We start from the raw sequence: 21,409 nt of genomic DNA on the forward strand, positions 1-21,409 counted from the left end.
CTGCTTTGAGTTTTTTTTTTTCACTTCTAATAAATTACTACTTTTGGTGATTAGAGTTACATACTTTTAAGTATTAAGTACTCTTAAGTATGCTTTTAAATTAACTAAATTCCATATTGATGATTTTCAATCTTTCGAGTACAGAACTATACTGAATGTAAGTGGATGATTCAATAATTTGATTACCTGTGCAGCACTAAAAAACAAAGAAAAGCTGTCACTACACTTTAACCCCATCACTGTACCCATGTGGGGATTGGCAGCATGTCTCTGGTCCCTCCCCCCCAAGAGGGTAGACCTTAATCCCAGATAATCTCTGCACTCACTGAAAGCCTGCAGTCATGGCTGCACCGAAGGAGAATTTACTGTCTCTTGGACATATGACCAGCACAGACAGAAATACTTTCACAAAACAAAAGCCGCATAGTCTAAAGAACAGGTAAGATTCTTGGATGCTGCCCTGGAGTCAGTAGTGGTGGTCATGTTGGACGTTTTCTCTTCAAAATGCTAAATCCAGCAAACACAATGATCATCATCTCCAACAAAAATGACAGTAATACACAGGTTTTTGTTTGGAAACTTGAACGTTTAGTACTGTGAACTCTTTGTTGCGTGTGTTTGTGAGTGTGTGTTTGATATGGCTTACTATGATGTTGTAGCGTGGTGTGACGTCTCCATCTTTTACAGTGTCCACAAACCATTGCTGATGCAAACTGACTTTTCAACTCAGCAGAGTCACCAACATCTGTAAGTACACAGCCAAAAACACAACAAGATTGTTGCATTGCACTTGCACTTGTTTTTGACTGAGGATGTGGTGGAGAACACAAAACACACCATGTCCACTATGAAAATTCACATTAGGTTATTTCACCTCCTCTATCAAAATACAGGAAATATGTGCAATTTCCTACTTCCTACTTAAATAAGGTGCACATGGTTCTTAACTTAAATATTTTCATTAAATATTAATGTGTTTATTCAGTGTAAATGTACCTGTGTGTGTTTCCTGCAGCAGAGTGATGCACCTGCAGCAGCGCTGGCAGGAGCTGAAGGAGAGAGAGCTCACTGCGCAGCAACACAACAGGCAGCTCCTGCAGCAGTTTGAGAAAGCCCAGGATACACTGAGAGAGATGTTGGCCCGCAATGCTGCCATGAAGACGATCAGGGTGCACAAATACACACAAATACGCAAAAAGCACACACACATGCAGGACAAGAAGAATTTAGGAAGATGCTATGGAAAGAGACCCCAAAGTCTATGTTGGTTTTTAACAGTCACTACTGTTTTCCTTTTGGGAAGATCCTTGTGCTCAACCTTTGTCTTAACCTTTGGCCCCTGCAGATGGAATATGAGAGGTATCTGGAGGAGAGCGCCCCCCGCTGGCGGCAGCAACTCAAGGAGAAAACGCAGGCTGCTCAGAGGAAGGTATGCAGCAGCAGCAGCAGCAGCAGCAGCAGCAGCTTTTCTTTAAATTCTACACTCCATCTAAAGGTGAACCATCTTGAAATGTTTATGAAGCTGAATCAGTGTGAAACGGGCTTTGTTTCTTCAACAGAGGATGGAGGAGTACGTGAGATCATGTTTAAACAATACAGAACAAGAACAAATGACTAAGTCCTCTGCAGATCAACCTTCGCTCTCACAAGGTTTGTTCACCTCCTCACCCAGTTGAAGAAATTATACTGTCACTTTAATCTTCACTTTTACTCATAGCATCGCACAGCAGACTTTCTTCACCTTCATGTACACTCACAGTCAGCATGTGTATATTTTTTTGTTTATAGGTCTTGCCAAAAAGCCACAGAAAGTGTCTGCACCTCCAGAGAACTACCAAAACAGCCACTACAGCCAAGGTGTCTCCTCTCAGCCCCCCTACGTGCAGTCGTCCTGGCTCACCCACCCTGCATCTAGGTTTCCTATCAGAGTGCCCTCTCAACCTCAAGGCTCCTCTCACGCCCCCCCATCTTATCTCCCACCACCCTCCATCTTCCCACATCCTCATCAGTTCCAGCTCCAACAACAACTTGCCTCCTCATCCAGTCATCGTTACCCCTGGCCCGGACACGATCCAGCAGGCTGGGCTTCTCCTCAGCCCAACTACCCCTGGCCCTGGCCTACAGGCGCTGCTGCAATACCCTCGGGCTCCGGGGCTCTGTGGGGTCAGCTCTACACGGAGGAGCCTCCTCATCACGGGAGGGGGGCGGACGGAGAGACAGGCAGAGTATCGAGCTCAAAGAGAGAGAGAGGTGGTGGGAGCAGGAGCAGCCATTTATCACAAGAGCTGGACATCAAACCAGGTGGGGAGAAGAGATTTAACAAAAAGCAAGCGCCTGTTTCATGTCAGTGTATCTATGTATACAGCATGTGTAGACTATAGTGTTTTTTTTAAAGAGGAGATGTATCTGTAATGTGCGTGCAGTTCGTCTGTCCAACGGCCACACAGAGAGCAGCGAGAGTGGCAGGGACTCCAGCCTGGCGAGCAGAGAGAAGACGAAGAAGAAGGAGAAGAGAGGAAAAACACAGCGGACCTCCTCAGACAGAGACAGGAGCAGCTCTCAGGAGTAAGGACATTTATTCTCTATAGATTTCGCGACTTATCTTTTATCTGCCTGTCAGCTCTGTTTCCGTCTTACCTGTTTACTTTCTTAGGGTTTCCACATGCACCCTGTCACATTTCAACGGTTTTAAGAAGCTTTGTATGTGTGTCTTATAGAAATAGACTAGAGAAAAGGAAACAATATTGCGGGAGATACCACAATAAGCTTTTTTTTCTTAATGCCTTCTGGGTTAATCTTGTGATCTTAGGTCCAATCATCAAGGTAGGGAACCACTGATCTATGTTCATCTAGATGTAATCAGTGATGGAGACTAAGTACATCCATTAAGATGTTTGTACACTTATATTTAATGCTATTTATACTAAACTACATTTATTATAGGAAATATTGTACTGCTAAAACATGGCACACTATAGTGGTCAGGCTTTGCTTCATCTCCCACTATTAAAGTGCCAATTTGATGTTAATACAAATACAATAATCAATGTTAATGCTAATTAACTCTGGATTCACTCTGGTTCAAAGTGTTCTTAATTATAGGAGGTGATGTGAAAAAAATGTAAATGTATGTATGTAATTGGATCCCTACAATGAAGAGCAGCAGAGGTAGAAGTGACTTTCCACACCCACGCAGCACTCAACGCAGGTGTTTTATGATGTGTTCTTCATTGTAATCATGTGTTGAGCACATCTGAATGTTATAGGCTCAAATTTCACAGAATAGTAACAAGAACTGAACTGGTGGCAAAGCTGTAGATGGAGAGTGACAGATGTGAATTGACCTAAAAGAGCAAAGTTCTTCAGAATGAATGCATAGAATATGTTCACCTATAGCTTTAGTTATTTGATGATTCTCTGTCTTTTATTGGATTTAACTGTTCAATATTTTACATAACATGGACAGGCCTATTCTACAGTACAGGGCTCCAGACGGGCCCCTAAATGGGGCATTTTGTCCCCAAAATTTGAGACAGTGAAAGTAAAAAATGCATCTACTTACGCACGTGCAACCAGTAAATTGCAGTTGTTTTTTTTGTTGTTTTTTTAACACTGGTGATACGTGGAAGGGCCAATGTGTGTGAGGATCATGAATGAAAAGGAAATGTGAATATTTACTTTGCATGTTGATTTACAGTGTGAGGTTTAGGTTGGGGCCACTGAAAGTTAGTCTGGAGCCCTGCAGTATCATCTTTGGTACATTTTATTTCCTTTACCTTTGTATCCCTACTTTAATGTGAAGTAGAGCACAACTTTTCCACATTATTATTGTTACAAAGTCTCATACTGATGCTACTGTACTGTAAATTTCTTCCATCATTTTTACCTTTCTCTGTACTGAATGTTTTGTTGACTCCTCTTTCAAGGCCATCATCAGTTAGCTCCAGTGCAATTGTTATTGCTGGAGTTGCTGTGGCCCAAACCTCAGACAGCGACACCTCATCAGAGCAGCGCAGCACGAGCGGCAGCAGGAGAACAAGGACGAGGAGTGGGGGATTTGCTGCTGGATTACCAAGGATGGAGGAGGTGGCGAATGGAAGGAGCCGGAAAAAGGGTGATGACTCTGGGAGTCACAATGAAGAGAGCGAGTCCACTAGTGAGGAGTCGGTGAATCGAATCAATGGATCTATTAGTGAAAATGTAATGAAAGGAAATCCTGATGACAAATCAGACAGCTGCGAAGAGGAAGAGGAGTCAAAAAGTGTCAGTGCAGAGGTTGAAAATGGAGATACAGATATAGAAAATCAGGAGAGGAGCGTAAGTGCTGAAGAAAGCAATGATGAAGAAAAGAACGAGGAAGAGGAGCTTGAAGATATTGGAGGAGGAGACGTTGGTAATGATGATGAGGAAAAAGAAAACAGTCAGAGAAATGAAGAGCAAGAGGAGAGAAATGTGGAGGAAGACGATGGTGAGGTTTCTGCCAGAAAGAACACAGCAGATGAAGAAGAGGAGGAAGAGGAGGAGGAGACAGGAGCAGAGGAAGAGCTGGAGGATGATGAAGATGAGGATTTGAAGGATGAAGATGGCGGGAACAGAACACAGGGTTCTGCCACTTCTGAGGATGAAGAGGAAGAGAGTGAAGAAGATGAGAACAAGAAGGGGGAGGATAAGGGGGGGTCTGCTGAAGAGGAGGATGGAGAGGGTGAGGAGGAAGAGGAGGAAGAAGAGCAGAGGAGCAATGAAGTAGAAGAGGAGGAGAGAGATTCAGAGGACAGTATCATCTCACCGCAAGAAACCAGGTGAGACGATCAAGAAATAAGATGAGTTTGTTTACAAATGTCTGAATCTTAACATGAAATATTCTTTTTTATCAGATTGAAAAAGATTCACATTATTCCTGAGGAGGCAGCTGAAGACGAGGAGGAAGAGCAGAGAGGGAGTAAAACAGGATCCTCAGACAATGACGAGGAGTCCATTGGCTTTAGCGAGGAGGATGATATCGAGGAACTCCTCGCACCTCAAGAACAAACCAAGAAGAAAGAGTGAGTACGGTTTTCATTTCTCTCGTGGCGACAAAACACAGCTGCATCTTTTCTCCTCTCACGTCTTTTTAACCTCGTGTGTTTTCAGAGAAAAGGAGCTGAAAGCTGACGACAAACCTGAAGGTACAGCAGCAAACAGCCATCACAGGCACAAGATATGTAAATAAATATGTGAAAAACTTGGAAGTACCGCAAGTTCCGCAACATAAAACTTGTTGAAGATGCTGATTCTGTTTCAATTTCTTTTCCAGCGACTTGTGACAAGGTCGAGGCTTTCCAAGTGGAGCTGGACAACTCGACAAAGACAGATCACCAGAGTGACTCAGATGAGTTTGACGACTTTTATGACTAAATGTGTTGTTTTTACGGATGAACCCTGGCGATAAGACACAATAACCTACCTCAGAGAATGAAGGAGAGTATTAGACCAGCTTTATTTTTTATCTACATTTTAAAGTATTATTATTGTGTAATACAAAATCTGTTTTATTTGCCTTTTTATAGTTTATTTAAATATGTTATTTAGGTTGACAAGCCTAATTGATTTGGTAATTGAGTTTGTGCTTATTTGGTTTGTTTAACTTATTGTGTTCAATTCGATCTGTGTTTATTACTGTTCTTTGTCAACTTATAAAAAAGGCAAAAGAGCCAGGGAGATGAATCTAAATGCTTTCATTAAAAATCATGAACAATATCAGTACATTTAATTACATCTCTTACATATCAAACATTTACTTCTTTTTTTTTGGTGACAATTTATAGGATTTTTTTCTCCCTACAATGAAGACCACAGGTTAATAGTATTTGAAGAAGTAGAAAATACAAAATAAAGTACAAAGTGTGACAATAATTTATTGAAAAGAGATCTGAGTATCTGAGTGACTGATATTCCTCCACAGAGGACAGTACAACCCCAACATGTTTTGTCGTATGAAAATAAACCAGTGGGTGAAAAGGTTTCAACAGCACATGAGTCAAATTCTGTCTTTTACATATTTTACATCCGAGTGTCTGGAGGCTGCAGCGTGGAAAGCTGCTGGCAAACTGGTCCCGGTTAAACCAAGTCATTTGTGGATGACGCTGAGAATTTAAAGTCTTTGTTACTGTTTAGATTTTCACCACCTGAGCAGCCGAGCAGGGGCTCACTCTCTTCCCGTCCTCTGTCGCAGCGCTGCGCTGAATGAGCAGTCTGCCGTACGTCCCGCCCACCTGGCCTTTGGTCAGTCGCCCGGGATTGACACAGACGCAGCCAACCACATCCTGAGGACAGGTGGAGATGAGGATTTAAGGAATAATCAATAAAACACACAGGTTGATATTCAGTGCAACACAAATTGAAACAGATTAAACATTTTTTGATAGTGAGGCATCCGCACCTTTACGAAGTAGCGCAGCTCAGAGGGAACGATGAGAACATCTGGGGTGAGTGGCAGCTGGCCGAAGCTCTGAAACTTCTCGTAGTCCATGTTCACCTCCTCCACAGGCGGGTACAGTGGGTAGTAACTTTACGTTAACACAGAAAACACAGGTTGCGTTAATGTTGGTCGAGCCTCAGAAACACAGAATACAGAGAAGCTCTTCCAGGATTCCTACCTCCTCTGGGTCAGGATGTGTTTCAGTATCCGTGAAAATCTGTCTGATCCAGTTCCACTGCAACACAAACCAACAACACGTTTTTACACAAAACTCTACGATTGCATCTAGAAGATCTCTATGTGCTCAGTTGAGGTCTGGGATTCTCCCTCTGGCAATAGAAGTAGGTCTGTTCAACTCTGTACCTGAGGAGAGAAGACTCTGTACTGTCTGCAATCTAAATGTGATTGAGGATGAACTTCATTTCTTGTTTCATTTTCCATTATATGACAAAGCCAGGCAGTTGTTATTTCAGAAAATGCATAATGTGAAGCCTGAGTTGTTTTGGACTGATGATGACGAGGTTAAGTTGGAATGGTTTTTCAGAGAAGAGGTCTTTACTGTAGCTACTTTCATGAAAAGTGCTTGGAAATTAAGAAAGAGTGAATTATTTGTGTGAATTCTACTTGAAATGTACAATCTATGTGGTTTGGTTTGGTTTACTGTACTGATTATGTTTGCTGGATATGAGTAGGAAATAAAATTAATTAATTCTACAAACATATTCATCAGTGCAATGCAACTACAGGTTCAAATATAGAAAGTAGTTGTGGCTGAGTAACGTAACGTAAACCCATTAACATAAACCCCCTCTTTTGAAATCATGTTCAGTGCTGATCTGAATGTCACTAGCCAGGTTTTCAAAGACACATGTGAAACTGTTTGTTCCCTTCTTGTTCATTTCTGACTGAGCTCCACTGCTGGATGAGGGTGTGTGGAGATTACAAATTGCAAATTGCAGCACCAAGTCTTCTTCCTCACCAGCTGATCTCCTCTGCACCCATGTGGAACAAAATGTCAGTGGAGGTCAAACCAAAGGTCACACCGTCGATCAGCAGGGTGCAGGGGTCGGGGACCAGGGTGACGCGCTGTGAAAACATGAGTAGAAATTGTAGTGAGATGCTGAACTACTTGTAGTTTGCATGTAGAATCCTAAAATCAGCTTGTTTAGTGTCTGACCTGGTCCTTGCTGAGGTTTGGCAGGTTGAAGGGAGGCTGTGGGTAGATGAAATGGTGGTGGATGTCTCTCTGCGATGGAACAAACACTAGACGACAGCCAACACTGCACAGAAGAAAACATGAGGCTTCGTTATGGATTTTAAAATAGAAAGGTTAAGGTGCACGTGAGGGGAAATGGTGCTTTTTAAGGTCTTAAAGGCCCCATGGCATGAAAAATGTGATTTTGGTTATTTTTTCGTGCTTGGGGAGGTCTCTGGGCCACGTATATACTGCCCCATGCATCAAATTGGTCATAAACGGAGAGACACACACCGCCCATTTGTAGGAACATTCTATTTGAGACGAGCAGATAGCACTTCCTCCTTTCTGTGATGTCACACACAAGGTAACTCCGCCCACCATGACCAGTTGTTTTTTTTCAATTTGTATGAATGCAGCTTAGGTTTCAGTTACTTGCCTGTGATTGGCCCGACCACATGCCACTCTAAAACAGTCAGCCAATCAGAGGAGAGGTTCTCATTCTCTCTTCTGATTGGCCAAATGACCTGTGCCTGTTAGAACTCCAGAAAGAGGCAACAGAAAGGGGCAGTAGAAACGATATTAAGCAGATCACAGGTACTCAAAACCAATGATACATTTTGTTAGGGATATCAGCAGGTAAATAAACCCAGAGAAAAGTGCACAGCATGGGGCCTTTAAGGAGATAAATATTGGAATCAGTGAGAGGGGAGTTATGAGACATACGTACCTTCTGGTGCCATCCACGATGCTTTCAATACATCTTGTGAAAATGGCTTCAAAGGTCTCAGTCACCTGAGCTTTCTGTCAGAGGAAACAGAAAATAAAATGATCACATGTCTTCATTTAAAACAAAGTCAAATATATAAATGAATCACAGCTCAAAGGAATCATTTGAAAATATTATTATTATTATTATTAATCATGTTGATAAAGAGGGATTAATGATTCTGTCTTTTGATTTTGGACGTGAAGTTTCAAATTAATTTTAAAACAAAATATGAGAATATAGATAAACTGGTCATGTGCACTGGTAAACCCACCTCAATCTGTTCATGTTTGGAATCCACGAATGGGCCGAGCTGGTGAAAAAGAGGAAGAATTTGAAAACTCACAACACTGAATAAAATAAGGATTGTGTAATTATACAATGTGCATCCAGACACAGACACATCTGGATCTGGATTATAGTTTATATGTGTAACAACAAAAGTTACTGTACCAGTATGCAGACATCAGGACGGTCCCTGACGATGACACTGATCAGGTCCAGCAGAGGGTCAAAGTTCAGACTGTCCGATGGGGTGAACGGTCCACAGGCCACCAGCACGTTCAACGGCTCTGCAAATGCATTAGATGAGCAGTGAAGTGTGTTTTGATTACAGTTAACAGTGATTCCTGTATGATGCTGTTTAATCCCACATTGTTCCTGACCTTCATCTGCCTCCATTTTCACCTCTGAAGTGTAGAAAGGAAGAGGGACGCTCTAAAAAATATAATAAAATACAAAAAACAAGATTTTTTTAACAGAAGATTAAAAAACAGGCCTCAAACAGGCCATTTTACCATTTGAAGTAAGTGTGACTCATTGTTGACTATCTTATGTGTCCGCTTTTATTAACTTAAACTGACCTCACAGAGTTTGGAAGCCATCAGCTTCCTCCCTGTTGTGTTCATTCCCTCCATCACCACCACCTGTAAAACAGAGGACAGTGTCTCTGTGTCTTATTCATTGCAGGAAGGCAGTTGTTGATTCATATGCGTTGTTGTTTGTGTCAGAGTTCTCGGTCAGACGCTGGGCGAGTCTCCGGCCCAGGTCCTTGGCATGCTCTGTTACTCTTGGTGGACGTATAACCTGCTGCACACAGACTTCAGTGCGCAGGCAAAGGAGAAACCACCGCTTAGTGTGTGCATTACAATCTAGTGGCTAGTGACTGATGATGTGTGTAATAATAGCAGCATAAAGCTACAGAGGTGGATGCATTTCTTAGTGGTGGAAAAAAAGAAGAAAAAAAGACATTCACGGCAGAGCCAACATGTGTCCCGGTGCTCACCTGACCAGGAAACAGCGAGTACTCTTTGAGCTCTGATAGGTCAACAGGTACTTGCTGACCGCCCTGCTCTGGTCCCGCCTCCAGCAGAACCGACTGTGCGTTCAGTTTGCCGTTACTGTCGCAGCACACCTGTCCCAGCACCGTTACACTGTCCTACAGGTGGACAAACAGACACACGACAACCTGAGTGGTCAGGTAACAGTTATACAAAGACATCACTGAGCTACATCTCAGTTTAATCATTGTACAATACAACGTGATGACATGATGTTGTTGTAACAACGACTGTAGCCAGATATATATTTAAAACCTTTTGGAAACCACAGTTTTAAACTGTTCTGAGTTTGCAGAAGTCCACAACAAAAAACATCTGTACCTGTGCAGGCAGAGAAACGGGAGAAAACTCTTCGATGCTGAAGTGAGACTTGAGGCCTTCTCCCAGCTCCTCGATCTTATCTGTCAACACTGCGGAGGGAAGATGCAAAAAATCTGTGTTAAGGCTAAGTGTCCAGGCATTTCTACTGTCTCTGTTTGACAGATGAGAGTTACTTATGTGTACGTTTTTACAACTATACATTAAGGTGAGCGTTTGATGTGGACGAACAGCGAGTGTCAATATGTCTGACAACCTGATAACCTTGAGGAAATCTGTACAGCTTCGTACCGTTTCGAATGTCTCGCAGCCTCTGGAACATGTACTTGTAGCTGGAGCGGAGGGAGTCTTCAGGAGCCTCCAGCAGGTCCAGCTGGACGCCGACACCTGCAGCCCTCCGGCCCACCCAGCGGGTGCCCTGCACTGCCCCGAACGTAACCACCACCTCCCCTTTCCCTCCTCGCTGGCTGTACTTCTGTGAAGGAGTTGCACTGCAGAGAGACAGAGGGGAAAAGAAGCGGAGTGAGGTCATGTGCAACAAATTCTCTATTTTATCAAGCAATTGACATTTTCTATTTTGGTTTCATGGAGCCAAGATTGGGTTAAGTTAAAGACTTTTTGGCTTCTTATATTTAACTAGATAACTCGTGTTCATTTAATTTGCATATGTGTTTTGGAAGGTGATACAAAAAGTTTACTCTTCCTGGGAAATAGAGAACAAAATCAAGTCCAGATTGAATAAATCTTTTCCACGTTGTTTCAGTGTAGCAGTGGACCACATTTTAGAGCTGGAAACACAATGTGTTTGTGGGGATTTGGTTGCTGATGCTGAATACCTTGGGGAGAAGCTGGCAGGAGAGAGCAACAGGCCCGGGCTGGTCAGCAGAGCTGCACTCCTCTTTGAGCGAGGGTGTTCGGGGGTGGTCAGTGCTCGTTTCTGAGAGCCCTGCACAGGCGTCAACAAATATGGTGAGAACAGAAAATACAGAGAAATATCTAATGGAATATTTCTAAATACAGAAAACATGAGCATGAGGATCAGACATAAGTGGATAGGATGAGTTTACCTTTGCAGGTGTAGAGTAGGAATCTAATAGATCGTCCTCCTCTTCCTCAGCTTTGATTCTGAAGAGATGATGTTAGGGTCTGTAACACGCTGAGATTAACAGGTGCTGCTGCATAGTGAAGAGTGTTTTTGTTATGAGAGTTTACTGTGAAGGATACAAGTCCCGCAGATCGTTGATGTCTCTGGTTCTGTTATGAGTTTCTTCTCTTTTGGAGCTCGACTTATTCTTCTTGTTCAACGCCTGCAAAGAAGACACAGACTGTAAATTGTTTTCCTTTTACGTTCTAACCACTTCAGGCACACAAGCAAAATGGTACAATCGCAAATAAATGGTTACTTTAAAGACTGGAAAAATATAACATGAACCTGTCACCTCGTGTTCAAATTGCTCCAAGTTGTCCAAGGTGAGTTTCAATCCATTTTTCGTGCTGCTGTAGGCCATCCACTCCAACACAATCCTGTCTGCTGGTAACCTGTTGCAAATACACTGCTCCACCACTGATGGACAGAGGAGACGGTGGAGGGAAAGAAAAGAAGAGAGAGCAGGTGAAGGTAAAGCAAGCATCAAATACACAGAGGGAATATAATTATGACACTGCAACAGTGACTTATGAGGATTGCAGGTTGCATAGTTGTTGTGCGAAGTCTGCTAGTCTCTGTATTTCTTGTTAATATCTTTACATATTAAATTTAATCAGATGTTGTTAATTTAGAAAATGTTGATTTAATTTGTTTTTACACTGTCTTTATGACGCCCACTTACACTTCTTTACTTTCTATCCTGTTTTACTTGTCTTGGAAATAATTTAAGTGAAGTGCAACAAAATCCGGGGTACACAACACCGCAGATGAACCTCAACATCATAACTATTAAACGCACCACAACACTCACATAAAAGTTAGCCCATGTTAGCTACTTACTCTTGTCGATGACGGAGTCCTCCTTGAAGGCTATACCGAACATGTCCAGCTCTTCTTTCACGCTTTCTGTGGTTACTGCCGCCATGGCTGTAACGTTGTGTTGTATACTCACCGCTAACTATGTGTTGTAAATAATGGAGATTAAAACGCCTGAAGGTCCAGTGCTACGTTAGCTTTGCTCTCGCTTCATAACAAGGACGACGATTGGATTCTCTCAACGATGCAGTTTCTAAACACCACTTGCAGCAGTTTGTGCCGACTTAGTTTGGTCAAAGATGTGAAAACTAAGAATAAATCTGACCAGTTCGTTTCATTTTACCGCGAAAAAGCGCTGTCGCTCTTGGCGGCCGGAACTTCCGTCACATAGCAACAACAACAACCGGAAGTTCGCTACAAAATAAAAGCCTCTATTGCCACCTAGTGGTCACTTATATCTATGGTGGATAGATAGATAGATAGATAGATAGATAGATAGATAGATAGATAGATAGATAGATAGATAGATAGATAGATAGATAGATAGATAGATAGATAGATAGATAGATAGATAGATAGATAGATAGATAGATAGATAGATAGATAGATAGATAGATAGATAGATAGATAGATAGATAGATAGATAGATAGATAGATAGATAGATAGATAGATAGATAGATAGATAGATAGATAGATAGATAGATAGATAGATAGATAGATAGATAGATAGATAGATAGATAGATAGACTTTATTGATCCCAATCTGGGAAATTACAGTGCAGCAGCAGCACTCCCTCTGTTTCACTAATTTGGTTTTCCCTGTTCAACAAGCATGATGAAGATTTGGTATTGTATTTAACCAGAGACGTTCTAATATTAGCCTAGAAGGACTTTGATTTAACGCAGCATTACATGCCAGTGTACACACCCATGCCCATGTTTGTACCATTCTGTTTATTTAAGGGTGCATTGAAGATTAAGCACTAACAAAATATTATTTATATTATATTATTATTATAGAAATTCTGAGTCAATTAAATCAGTAGTTGACTGATTTCAGCTTCTCAAACATGAGACTTATCTTTTTGTATTTTTTTTTTTACATTATAGTGAACAAACAAGCTCTTCTGAAACATTTTCTGTCTTACAACTGTTAAAAAAAAACACAGAATCTATAAAAACGACATTGCGTGTGCTTTAAATTAAAGGTTGAGTAAACATCTGTCTGATAGCCATTAGCAGCACATTCACAACATGCACTCGCTCCTGCCACACACTCCCAGTGTTAACTTCATTAACAGGTTTCAACTGGTGCAAAACTCATTGTAGAAAAACGCAAACTCAGATTTCGGTTCTGGTGGCCTCGTCGTGCTCAGGATGTCCCTGCGTCTGTGGATGCAATGACGTGATGTTAAATTATGGTTAAAAATCAGTTATGAAGTGTTGCTATAGTAACTGGTTGGTGATGGTGGAACAGACATCAACCGTCAACTCACCTGAACTGAGTAGCACTTGCCCCTGGGAGCGAATTTCCATGATGTCACCCTCCTCAGGGATTCACAGAGCGAGGCTGACAGTTCACGGGTGTCATGCACCTGATAAACACATGCATGCATTATGTAACGATACCTGATATTTGTCACAAGAGCAACAGGGAAACGTGTTAACCTTTGTATGTAACAGGTGTATTTGCAGTGTAGCTGCTAACAACTTTGCTTTGTGTCTTCTTCCTGAACAAGATTTGATAGTGTAAATTATGCTTTATATAATATCTGCATGACATTTTTCTTTTTTTTTTCACACCTTCATGCTGTCCAGACAGGCCTGTCTGAAGGCCATGTTGCTGCTGCAGCTCACGATACTGATGGATGAACTGAGAATCACATCAGCGGCTGAACTCATCTTCTCCTGGTCCTTTCATGTCACACAGAAAACACAAACACTCACTCACACTTTCTTCAGTAAACGCTTGATTTCATTATTTATTTTATTTTATTTAAAATGTGAAAATAACCAAAACAGTCTCCAAGAACCCACAGTGACATCGTATTATTGTTTGTTTAGACTAACCACCAGTACAAAACCAAATATATTAAATTTATGATAAATAACAAGTGGGTGTTAATGTTAAGTATATGTTAAGCATTTTCTTTTGATTAACAACTTCATCAATGAATTGATCAGTTTGTCGAATGATAACACACTATTATATGAAGATTTAGAGGCCAGTCAGTTTTTCATTTGTTTTTCAGACTTACCTTTTTTCTGCGGTTTTGGTCTTTCAGTGTTTTCTTCAGCTCTGTCTGCAGGGCTGCTGTGACTGCCTGTCTGTTGTTGCTCAGAATATCCTCCAGGTGGAGCTCTATCAGCGCCTCTGTGGCTGTAGGACGGTCACAGATACTCCTTTTACCACTCCAGCCTAAACAGAACCTTATTCTTGTGCTCAGATGTAGTAGGAAAAAATGAGGACAGGCTATCTGCAAGCAATTATTCTACATGATGTGTTTGTCTCTTACCCATGAGATCAGAGACATGGGAGACGAAGGGGTCACTGTGCTGCAGGAAGAGGAAAAGCAGGAGAGTCTGCTTCATTGTGGGAAGATTTGACTCTTCCTCTGAGTTTTCCTCCACTTTATACACAGTGCCACCGCTGAGGGCAAGATCTGCAGGAGGAAATGGAAAAACAACACAGTTATTAGTGATGAGGCAGTATAAAATATTGCAAGTCAACACTGGTTGGTAAAATTAGAGCAAATGGAAGACACACCTTTGGGTTGGGGTTTTGTGAGGCAGGTTATGTCGTAATATTTTACACTTCTAGTTCTGATTTCCATACTGAATTAAACAAAACTTCACCAACATACATGTTCATGGTAGAATATCCTCTTTCACAGCCTCAGATTTTGGCTGACTAAACTACTCCTTCCTTCATTTTATCATGTGTTGTGAATGAATAAGCTTGATTACTGTAGATGTGTGGTTTTGCTTGTGGTTCTGATTTACTGTGTAATCTGTGAGGGAAGAAATAACATTACGCAACAGCAGTTTCTGAGAAAAGAGCCACTTTTTAGGTTTACCATATGACCAACACGTAACTATAATGCACTACATCTCATCCTATTGTTTGTGTCATGCATCATCTGGCGATGAGTAAACACTGATTACAAATTCAAGTGCCTCTGTACAGTAAATCAGTTTAAGAGTCAGTGACAAATAAGGATTGGAAAGATGAGCAATTCAGAAATATCTTTAAAAATTGTTTTACTGGCATGCATCAGATTTGTTTGAATGTGCATTTCGTAATTATGTTGGTTTTATGTCATTTGAATTTTGAACCTTTTTTTTTAACAAAACTAAGATGAATGCCCCTGAAAATGTCAAATGGGGTAACCACAAAAGAATTATATTAGATATTTATCCACCTACAATGGATTTAAGCGTACTTATAAAAAATATACTTTCTTCTGAAAGCGTTAGCCTAAATTGAATTTTTTTTTTTTTTTTTGCTGTATTTCTATATTAAAATTTCAATGCATTTCGGCAATACTGAGCAGGGCCTAGTAAAAGTAAGTAGTAAAAAGTCTTTTTTCTAAATATTGTGACGAATTATGTAAAATTTGTCAAGAAACATAGTGTTGCATTGCAAAAATGAATGTATTTTTTTCCACATTTGAGTCCAGATTTATTTTCCTGTATATAGTCTGATTTTTATGAAAAAATACTGGTTACACCACTTGACACTGGGTTGCATCATGTCATTGACCCTTAAATGTAACCTCTCATGACTTAAGAGTAGCCTGACTCTCAGATTTACCCCAGTCTTGAATTACCTGGACGGACGGCCTGAAAGAAAATCTTGTGTTTCTCTAGGGCTAAAATGAAACCTGTGGTAAGGCTTCAGATCTGACTGTTATCTGGAAACACACTATTGATTACAACTCACATTTAATATGCAACCAGTTTGTATCACCAAATAACATTTTACATTTTTAGCCTCCGTGGTGGCCTTGGCTACTGTGGATGGAAATACCTCCACTACTATTCTATAGATTCCCCGGACATTTTCTACATTCATACTCTCTCCAGAGGATGACTTGCTCCATACCCATGTTTGTCCTAGTGACCCTATCATCCCGATCAAAGTTCACCTTTGTGATTCCCCAGAGGATGAGTCCTAATTCCTTTTGGTCATTCTTTTCTCCTCTTGTGCCACGTTTTGTTTGTTTTTGATGACATGCCTGAACAACTATTGGATGGATTGTAGTCTCGCTCGCCAGACCCTCCTCCAGAGAAGAAGGAGATGGATGGTGACAATATTTGGTAAATATATTTGTGTTCCTCCAAAGATGAACTAAAGCAACTATAACCACTGAGTCAAAATTTCATTTTTTGCAGTACTTTGTACAATTAGCTTTTAGCTCAATATTTTTATTTCAACAAAAGCATCATTCTACTACCTCACTCTCACTTGAGAGAACCAAACCCATTTAGTTTAGGTCTGGGATAGATTAGGTTCAACACTAAATAGGACAGATTTAACCACTGATGCCTTGTATAAAACTAGATGGGAACCAGAGCCTCCTTTGTAAAAGCCAAACACATGGTAAACTTCTCCACCCCAAATTCCCCTCTAAAACATTCAGCAGCAAGACATTTTTGCAACACGAATGCATGCAACGGTGCTTCTTGCATCCAAACCAAGACCACTAATGGTTGTGAACTTGTGAATTATTCGCATATGTACATAATTCACAGGAAACAGGTTTATAAAGCACAAGGACAATCACACAGCTGGGAAACCTTGCAGTCTGTTCTCTTCAAGTGCTGTCACTTTAAGAGTTTTGTTATTGTGGTTCAGTATGTGTTCTTTTTTCCTACTTCCATTGTTTGGTCTTGTTTTATTCCTCTGATTCAAATTATTGGCTTTTTGTGATTCATTAAAGGTTTACAGGCAGCCGCAGGCTGTGGTTGTGTGCATAGTCTCTCACAAATAAACACAGGTGGTTTCAATTACTCTCAGGCCTCATCTCAAATCTCACAGTCAAGAATTATCTCATCCAAATATCAAGTGCTAAATTAGCCTGTGAATATTCTCATTTGTCCAGGTCATAGTTATCTCAAGGAAATTTAAATCAAATGTAACTGGACAAATAACCAAGTCCAGTTGCATTCGATTTAAATTTCCTTGAGATAAGTGCTAAATTACCTTTTAAAAAGCAGGATTAACTGTCCCGGACTTTGGACCTACACAAGGTTAAATTTATTCCCTGTCCAATAAAACTGGCCTTTATTGGTGTGTGTTTTATCTGTGGCCGTCGTCTACCTTTGAAGGAGGAGCAGCGGAGGCCACGCAGGGTCAACTCCTGACAGTCCAGATGAGCGGGGATGTTCTGGAGGAAGGTGGAGGGGCCTGGAACAGGAACATTACTGGGGCTGTAAACCAACACCTGGAGGCATGAGAAGTCAAGGACGACTAATCTAGATCAGATGCCTGGACCACCTCCACGCAGTCAACACAAAGCAACAGTGGCCGCTAACCAAACCTCATGACCAAACTGATGGCTCCAACACTATTGGCGAGTAAATAAATGTTTTTGCCTTGACGCCGCCTCATCACCACCACAGCCCAGAAAGATGTTCACATTACTGCTATGTGCCAATCTGCCTGTTGAAACACATCACAGCTGCCAGTACGCTTCTTTCATGGGTTCTGTGGCACTTTCTGTGTTGAAAACCAGGTGAAACTATGATTATTTGAAAATGTGCACAGTTGTGCCCTCACTTTAACAGTACTGTATCTCCACAATCTCTGTCTGGCTTCTAACTATGTCATTGTTTTTCAAAGTCCAAAACAGCTATAAAACACTTGACATCTGACTAACCACTTCTGTATGCATAACTCGGTCCTCCTTACCCTCAACCACTAAACAGACAAGACTCCAAAATACTTGAACTTCTTAACATAGTGAAATGATTCAGTCCAAATCCGAAGGGAGCAAGCCTCTTTTCTATCCGGCAGTGTAGTAAGGCCCTGGATTTGGAGGTGCTGGCCCTCATCTCTGTTTGCACACTCAGCTGCAAACCGTCCCAGTGCGGACTGGAGGTCAAGCTCTTGAGGGACAATCTGAGCCACGCCATCTGCTACAAGCAGAGACGCAGCCCACTGTACTGAACAATGTTTACAAATCTGACTGGAGATGCTGTTCCGGACAGTCACCACTAGAACGAAGACGATCAGAAAAGGATACTTGTATGTGGGTGAGCTGGGTTGCCAGATTGGGGTACTGCAGCACACAGGGCCGAAGAAGCGTGACAGGCTGAATGCTGAGCTCACCGAACAGGCCCCGAGTCATGGTGTGTGGTGGGATACTTAGTGGCAATCTGTCTCCAAGGACAGGATGTCCTCCTAGACACCAGCATCCTGTCTTTACACACTCTGGAGGCCTGCGAGAGAGAGAATCAATTTTTACAGATTAAAAGCATGCATACAGTGTTGATAGCATTGATATACGAGGGTAAAACATCTGTAATGAGGATAAACATCTGTAATTTCTCTCTTAAAAGGAAGGCAACACAAACTACAGTTTTAATTACTGACTGTGTATTACAAGTGACATCCAAGATCAATGATGGGTGGTCTGGTTGTGTAACTGTACTTTTGATTTTCACTCTGCAAGAACAGGAAAACAATGTTAGTACTTAATGAAAACAGAGACTGACATTCTCACTGATCATTTGAATTTATTAACTTTCTCTTTGATCTTTGTGGCTTTTATTATACTGTAACTCTTAAAACTAAACATGTTGCCTAGTGCTATTAAAATCTAACTCCACTCCAAGTCTGTGTATGACACAAACCTTGTCTTTGATATTCTTACATTACTTAATAAAACTGAGTAATGCACAGTGATAGCGTAGGTCACATTATAATATACATTTCATACAAACAGTTTTAATGTAAGATGCTTTATTATGGGATCTTTTAATTCATATTAATAATTAAAATGATACATTCAATAAAATTGTTGCAGTCATACCTGAATTCTTGTTGAAGGGTCTTCTGGTTGTATTTGAATTTGAGGTGGGTTTTAATCTGTTAAAAAATAATTTAAAAAAAAGTCATATTTCTGCAATACAATGAATAAAAGTTGTAATGTTTTTTTTGCACCTGGCTGTAGATAGATAAACAGATCCTTTGATACCTTTGCATTAGCCAAACTGAATAAACGTAGGAATGCTTCTATATGAGCTTGCCACTCTGGATTAAGGAGTCTTGCATCTTTCATCTGTACAGTGTGAAAAAATAACATGTCACTCAAGGCCTCACTTGGATCATTAACAACATTTGAAAGGAAATTAAATATGTAATGTTTGTAAAGCATGACCTTTGTTTGTACCTGAAAGGACAGGAGTAATCTGAGGGGACCGTAGACATCGGTGAAGGCACACAGCTCCTCTGGGTCGGGCTCCGGACATGGCCACACACAGGGAAAAAAGCTCTCATTCAAATCTGTGAGGACTAATGTGGCAAAATAAAAGTGGTTATGTTTTGATACAGAAGCTGATGTGAGCATATGTCAGGTGTCCATACGTACCAGGTTGGAGTGCATCTATTTCAATTCCTGCGCACCAGGGACCAGCACCTGCAACTGCACAATAAAGGGGAGTCTTTGGTAACAAGTTCAACACCTGGCAGAACTTTGTGTTGTACCTGGTCCTAACAGCTTTACAATGGGGACATGTCTGTGTAAATTCTCACTTGTCAAGGTCGAAGGCATCTCTAGGCAATTGAATCAAGTCGACTTTTTGTTTTGTTTTGTTTTTTTCAAAAAAACTAGGCCCAGTTGACTTGATTCAATTGCCTAGAGATGCTTACAGTGGGGAGTGATGGAGATAATCTCAGTTAAAGTTTTTTTTTTATCTAATCTTCAACTCTTTTTAGACTAGATAAAATGCACAAAAAATGATCAAGAATCAAGAATCAAACATCTGTGTATGTGCACAATTGCTTTCAGCTCATCTGGTAGAACTTTATATGAAAACTCATATTCATTTACAGTTAGTTCCTACATAAATACCTGTGCCATTGATTTAACCATAGCTACTTCCAGCTCCATACTGCTCACCAGTGGTGAGCCAACAGAGGCCCTTCATTAAAATCCAGCCCAGACAAATGTCTGGTCCCTTACAAAAGCTGAAACTTCCCCCTTTAAGATTGAATTATTCTTTTGGATTGATCTACTATATGTGTATATCCAAGACTAACGTAGTTGTAAATGTAAATGAATATGACCTTATTAATAATCTGTGATTTGTGTATGAATTCAGGCCTAACCTTACACACGTGACAGTCGGTCGTGCTAATGGACAAAAAGTCCAACAGTACTTTTATAAAAAAATACCCCCCCCCCTTATATATTTATAATAATACTAATTAAATACACAACGTCCTTCCTCCTGTTTTTCTTTTCTTTTCTACATTAGCTCCAGGTCGACCTCCACCTGCCCCTCTGCCCCTCTGACCCGTGGAGCCGCCCTCACGATGCGGTCCCCGGGGTGGGGGGCTGAGTCTCACCGGTGCAGTACACACTCCGGACCGAGGCTGTGGTGTCGGTCCACAGGAGGACCAGCAGCCCTCCTGTCCTCTGAAACCCACGCTGCTGTCTCTGCTTCCCCATCAGCGTGACCAGCCTCAACACCTGCAGAGGTAAAACAATGACAACACAGGCCACAGACATGTTAGCTCAGGAAGCTAATAACGCTGCGAGTTGCTGTGCTAGCTTTAGTTAGCTTCAGACCGGAGATGGCCGCTTGCTCAACACTTCACAAACATTTACAAACTGTGCTGGGCTTGTAAACAACATCGTTGGTGGGTAATTTAAAACATTACCTGCTGAATGTCTCTGAGCATTTTTGTGTCCTGACTCAGCAACACTGGATGATGATGAGTTACAGATTGTGTTGTTTCCCTCCACTAGAGTTACCGACACCTGAAATCCCTCTGCATCTATTATCACAGTGAGTAAAGTCACTACACTGTGAAGCACTTTAAATACTGTAAATGTAAATAAAAACATGAATGAAATCCCAATAGCACATTATACAAATACTCAATTACAAATAATCTGTATATGTAGAGTGTGAGTATGTAGCTGTAATCTGGATATTGCATTTAGGCCTAATTAAATGTGTAAAACAACTGCAGATGTATAAAATGTGTTTTGTGAGGTTAATCAAAACAGTGAAAAGCAATGATTCATAATCGAAGTAAAAAAAAGTTGTATTCTACTGTCATAATTGAGTTTGAGCTAGTGCCCCCCCCCCCCCCCCATTGATTAAGTACTATTTGATTGTGTTATTTGGCTT

At 41.1% G+C, this 21,409-nt stretch overlaps 2 protein-coding genes across 2 annotated transcripts; both read right to left on the minus strand.

The window, feature by feature from the left end:
* Positions 1–5,912: 5,912 nt before the first annotated feature.
* Positions 5,913–12,400, minus strand: pola2 (polymerase (DNA directed), alpha 2). The gene is made up of 18 exons (XM_083980871.1): positions 12,067–12,400; positions 11,519–11,643; positions 11,304–11,386; positions 11,147–11,204; positions 10,916–11,025; positions 10,371–10,570; positions 10,083–10,171; positions 9,707–9,859; positions 9,285–9,347; positions 9,087–9,138; positions 8,875–8,993; positions 8,696–8,734; positions 8,383–8,456; positions 7,635–7,737; positions 7,437–7,543; positions 6,636–6,692; positions 6,419–6,545; positions 5,913–6,302 (listed from the first exon to the last, which is right to left on the minus strand). The coding sequence occupies exons 1-18, from the start codon at positions 12,149–12,151 to the stop codon at positions 6,150–6,152; spliced, it is 1,797 nt and encodes a 598-aa protein (XP_083836997.1). The 5' UTR covers positions 12,152–12,400; the 3' UTR covers positions 5,913–6,149.
* Positions 12,401–13,168: 768 nt separating this feature from the next.
* top6bl (TOP6B like initiator of meiotic double strand breaks) lies at positions 13,169–20,954 on the minus strand (the record flags this gene model as incomplete). Its single annotated transcript, XM_083981222.1, has 14 exons — positions 13,169–13,432; positions 13,540–13,672; positions 13,845–13,957; positions 14,302–14,423; positions 14,560–14,706; positions 17,367–17,490; positions 18,292–18,487; positions 18,642–18,713; positions 19,081–19,136; positions 19,246–19,329; positions 19,441–19,562; positions 19,639–19,692; positions 20,619–20,742; positions 20,934–20,954. 14 exons carry the CDS (start codon positions 20,952–20,954, stop codon positions 13,385–13,387), a joined length of 1,416 nt encoding a protein of 471 aa, XP_083837348.1. The 3' UTR covers positions 13,169–13,384.
* Between the last annotated feature and the right edge of the window lie 455 nt (positions 20,955–21,409).

Source organism: Trachurus trachurus, assembly GCF_905171665.1.
Source record: "Trachurus trachurus genome assembly, chromosome: 10".
Taxonomy (NCBI): Eukaryota; Metazoa; Chordata; class Actinopteri; order Carangiformes; family Carangidae; genus Trachurus; species Trachurus trachurus.

What these genes read in the sequence shown, in the direction of transcription:
- pola2 (XM_083980871.1), bottom strand. Translation starts at nt 12,151, where the DNA reads ATGGCGGCAGTAACCACAGAAAGCGTGAAAGAAGAGCTGGACATGTTC. An exon ending in TGGCTTCCAAACTCTGTGAG is followed by an intron (nt 9,139 to 9,284) that starts GTCAGTTTAAGT and finishes TATATTTTTTAG; the next exon opens with AGCGTCCCTCTTCCTTTCTA. An exon ending in CACATCCTGACCCAGAGGAG is followed by an intron (nt 6,546 to 6,635) that starts GTAGGAATCCTG and finishes GTTAACGTAAAG; the next exon opens with TTACTACCCACTGTACCCGC.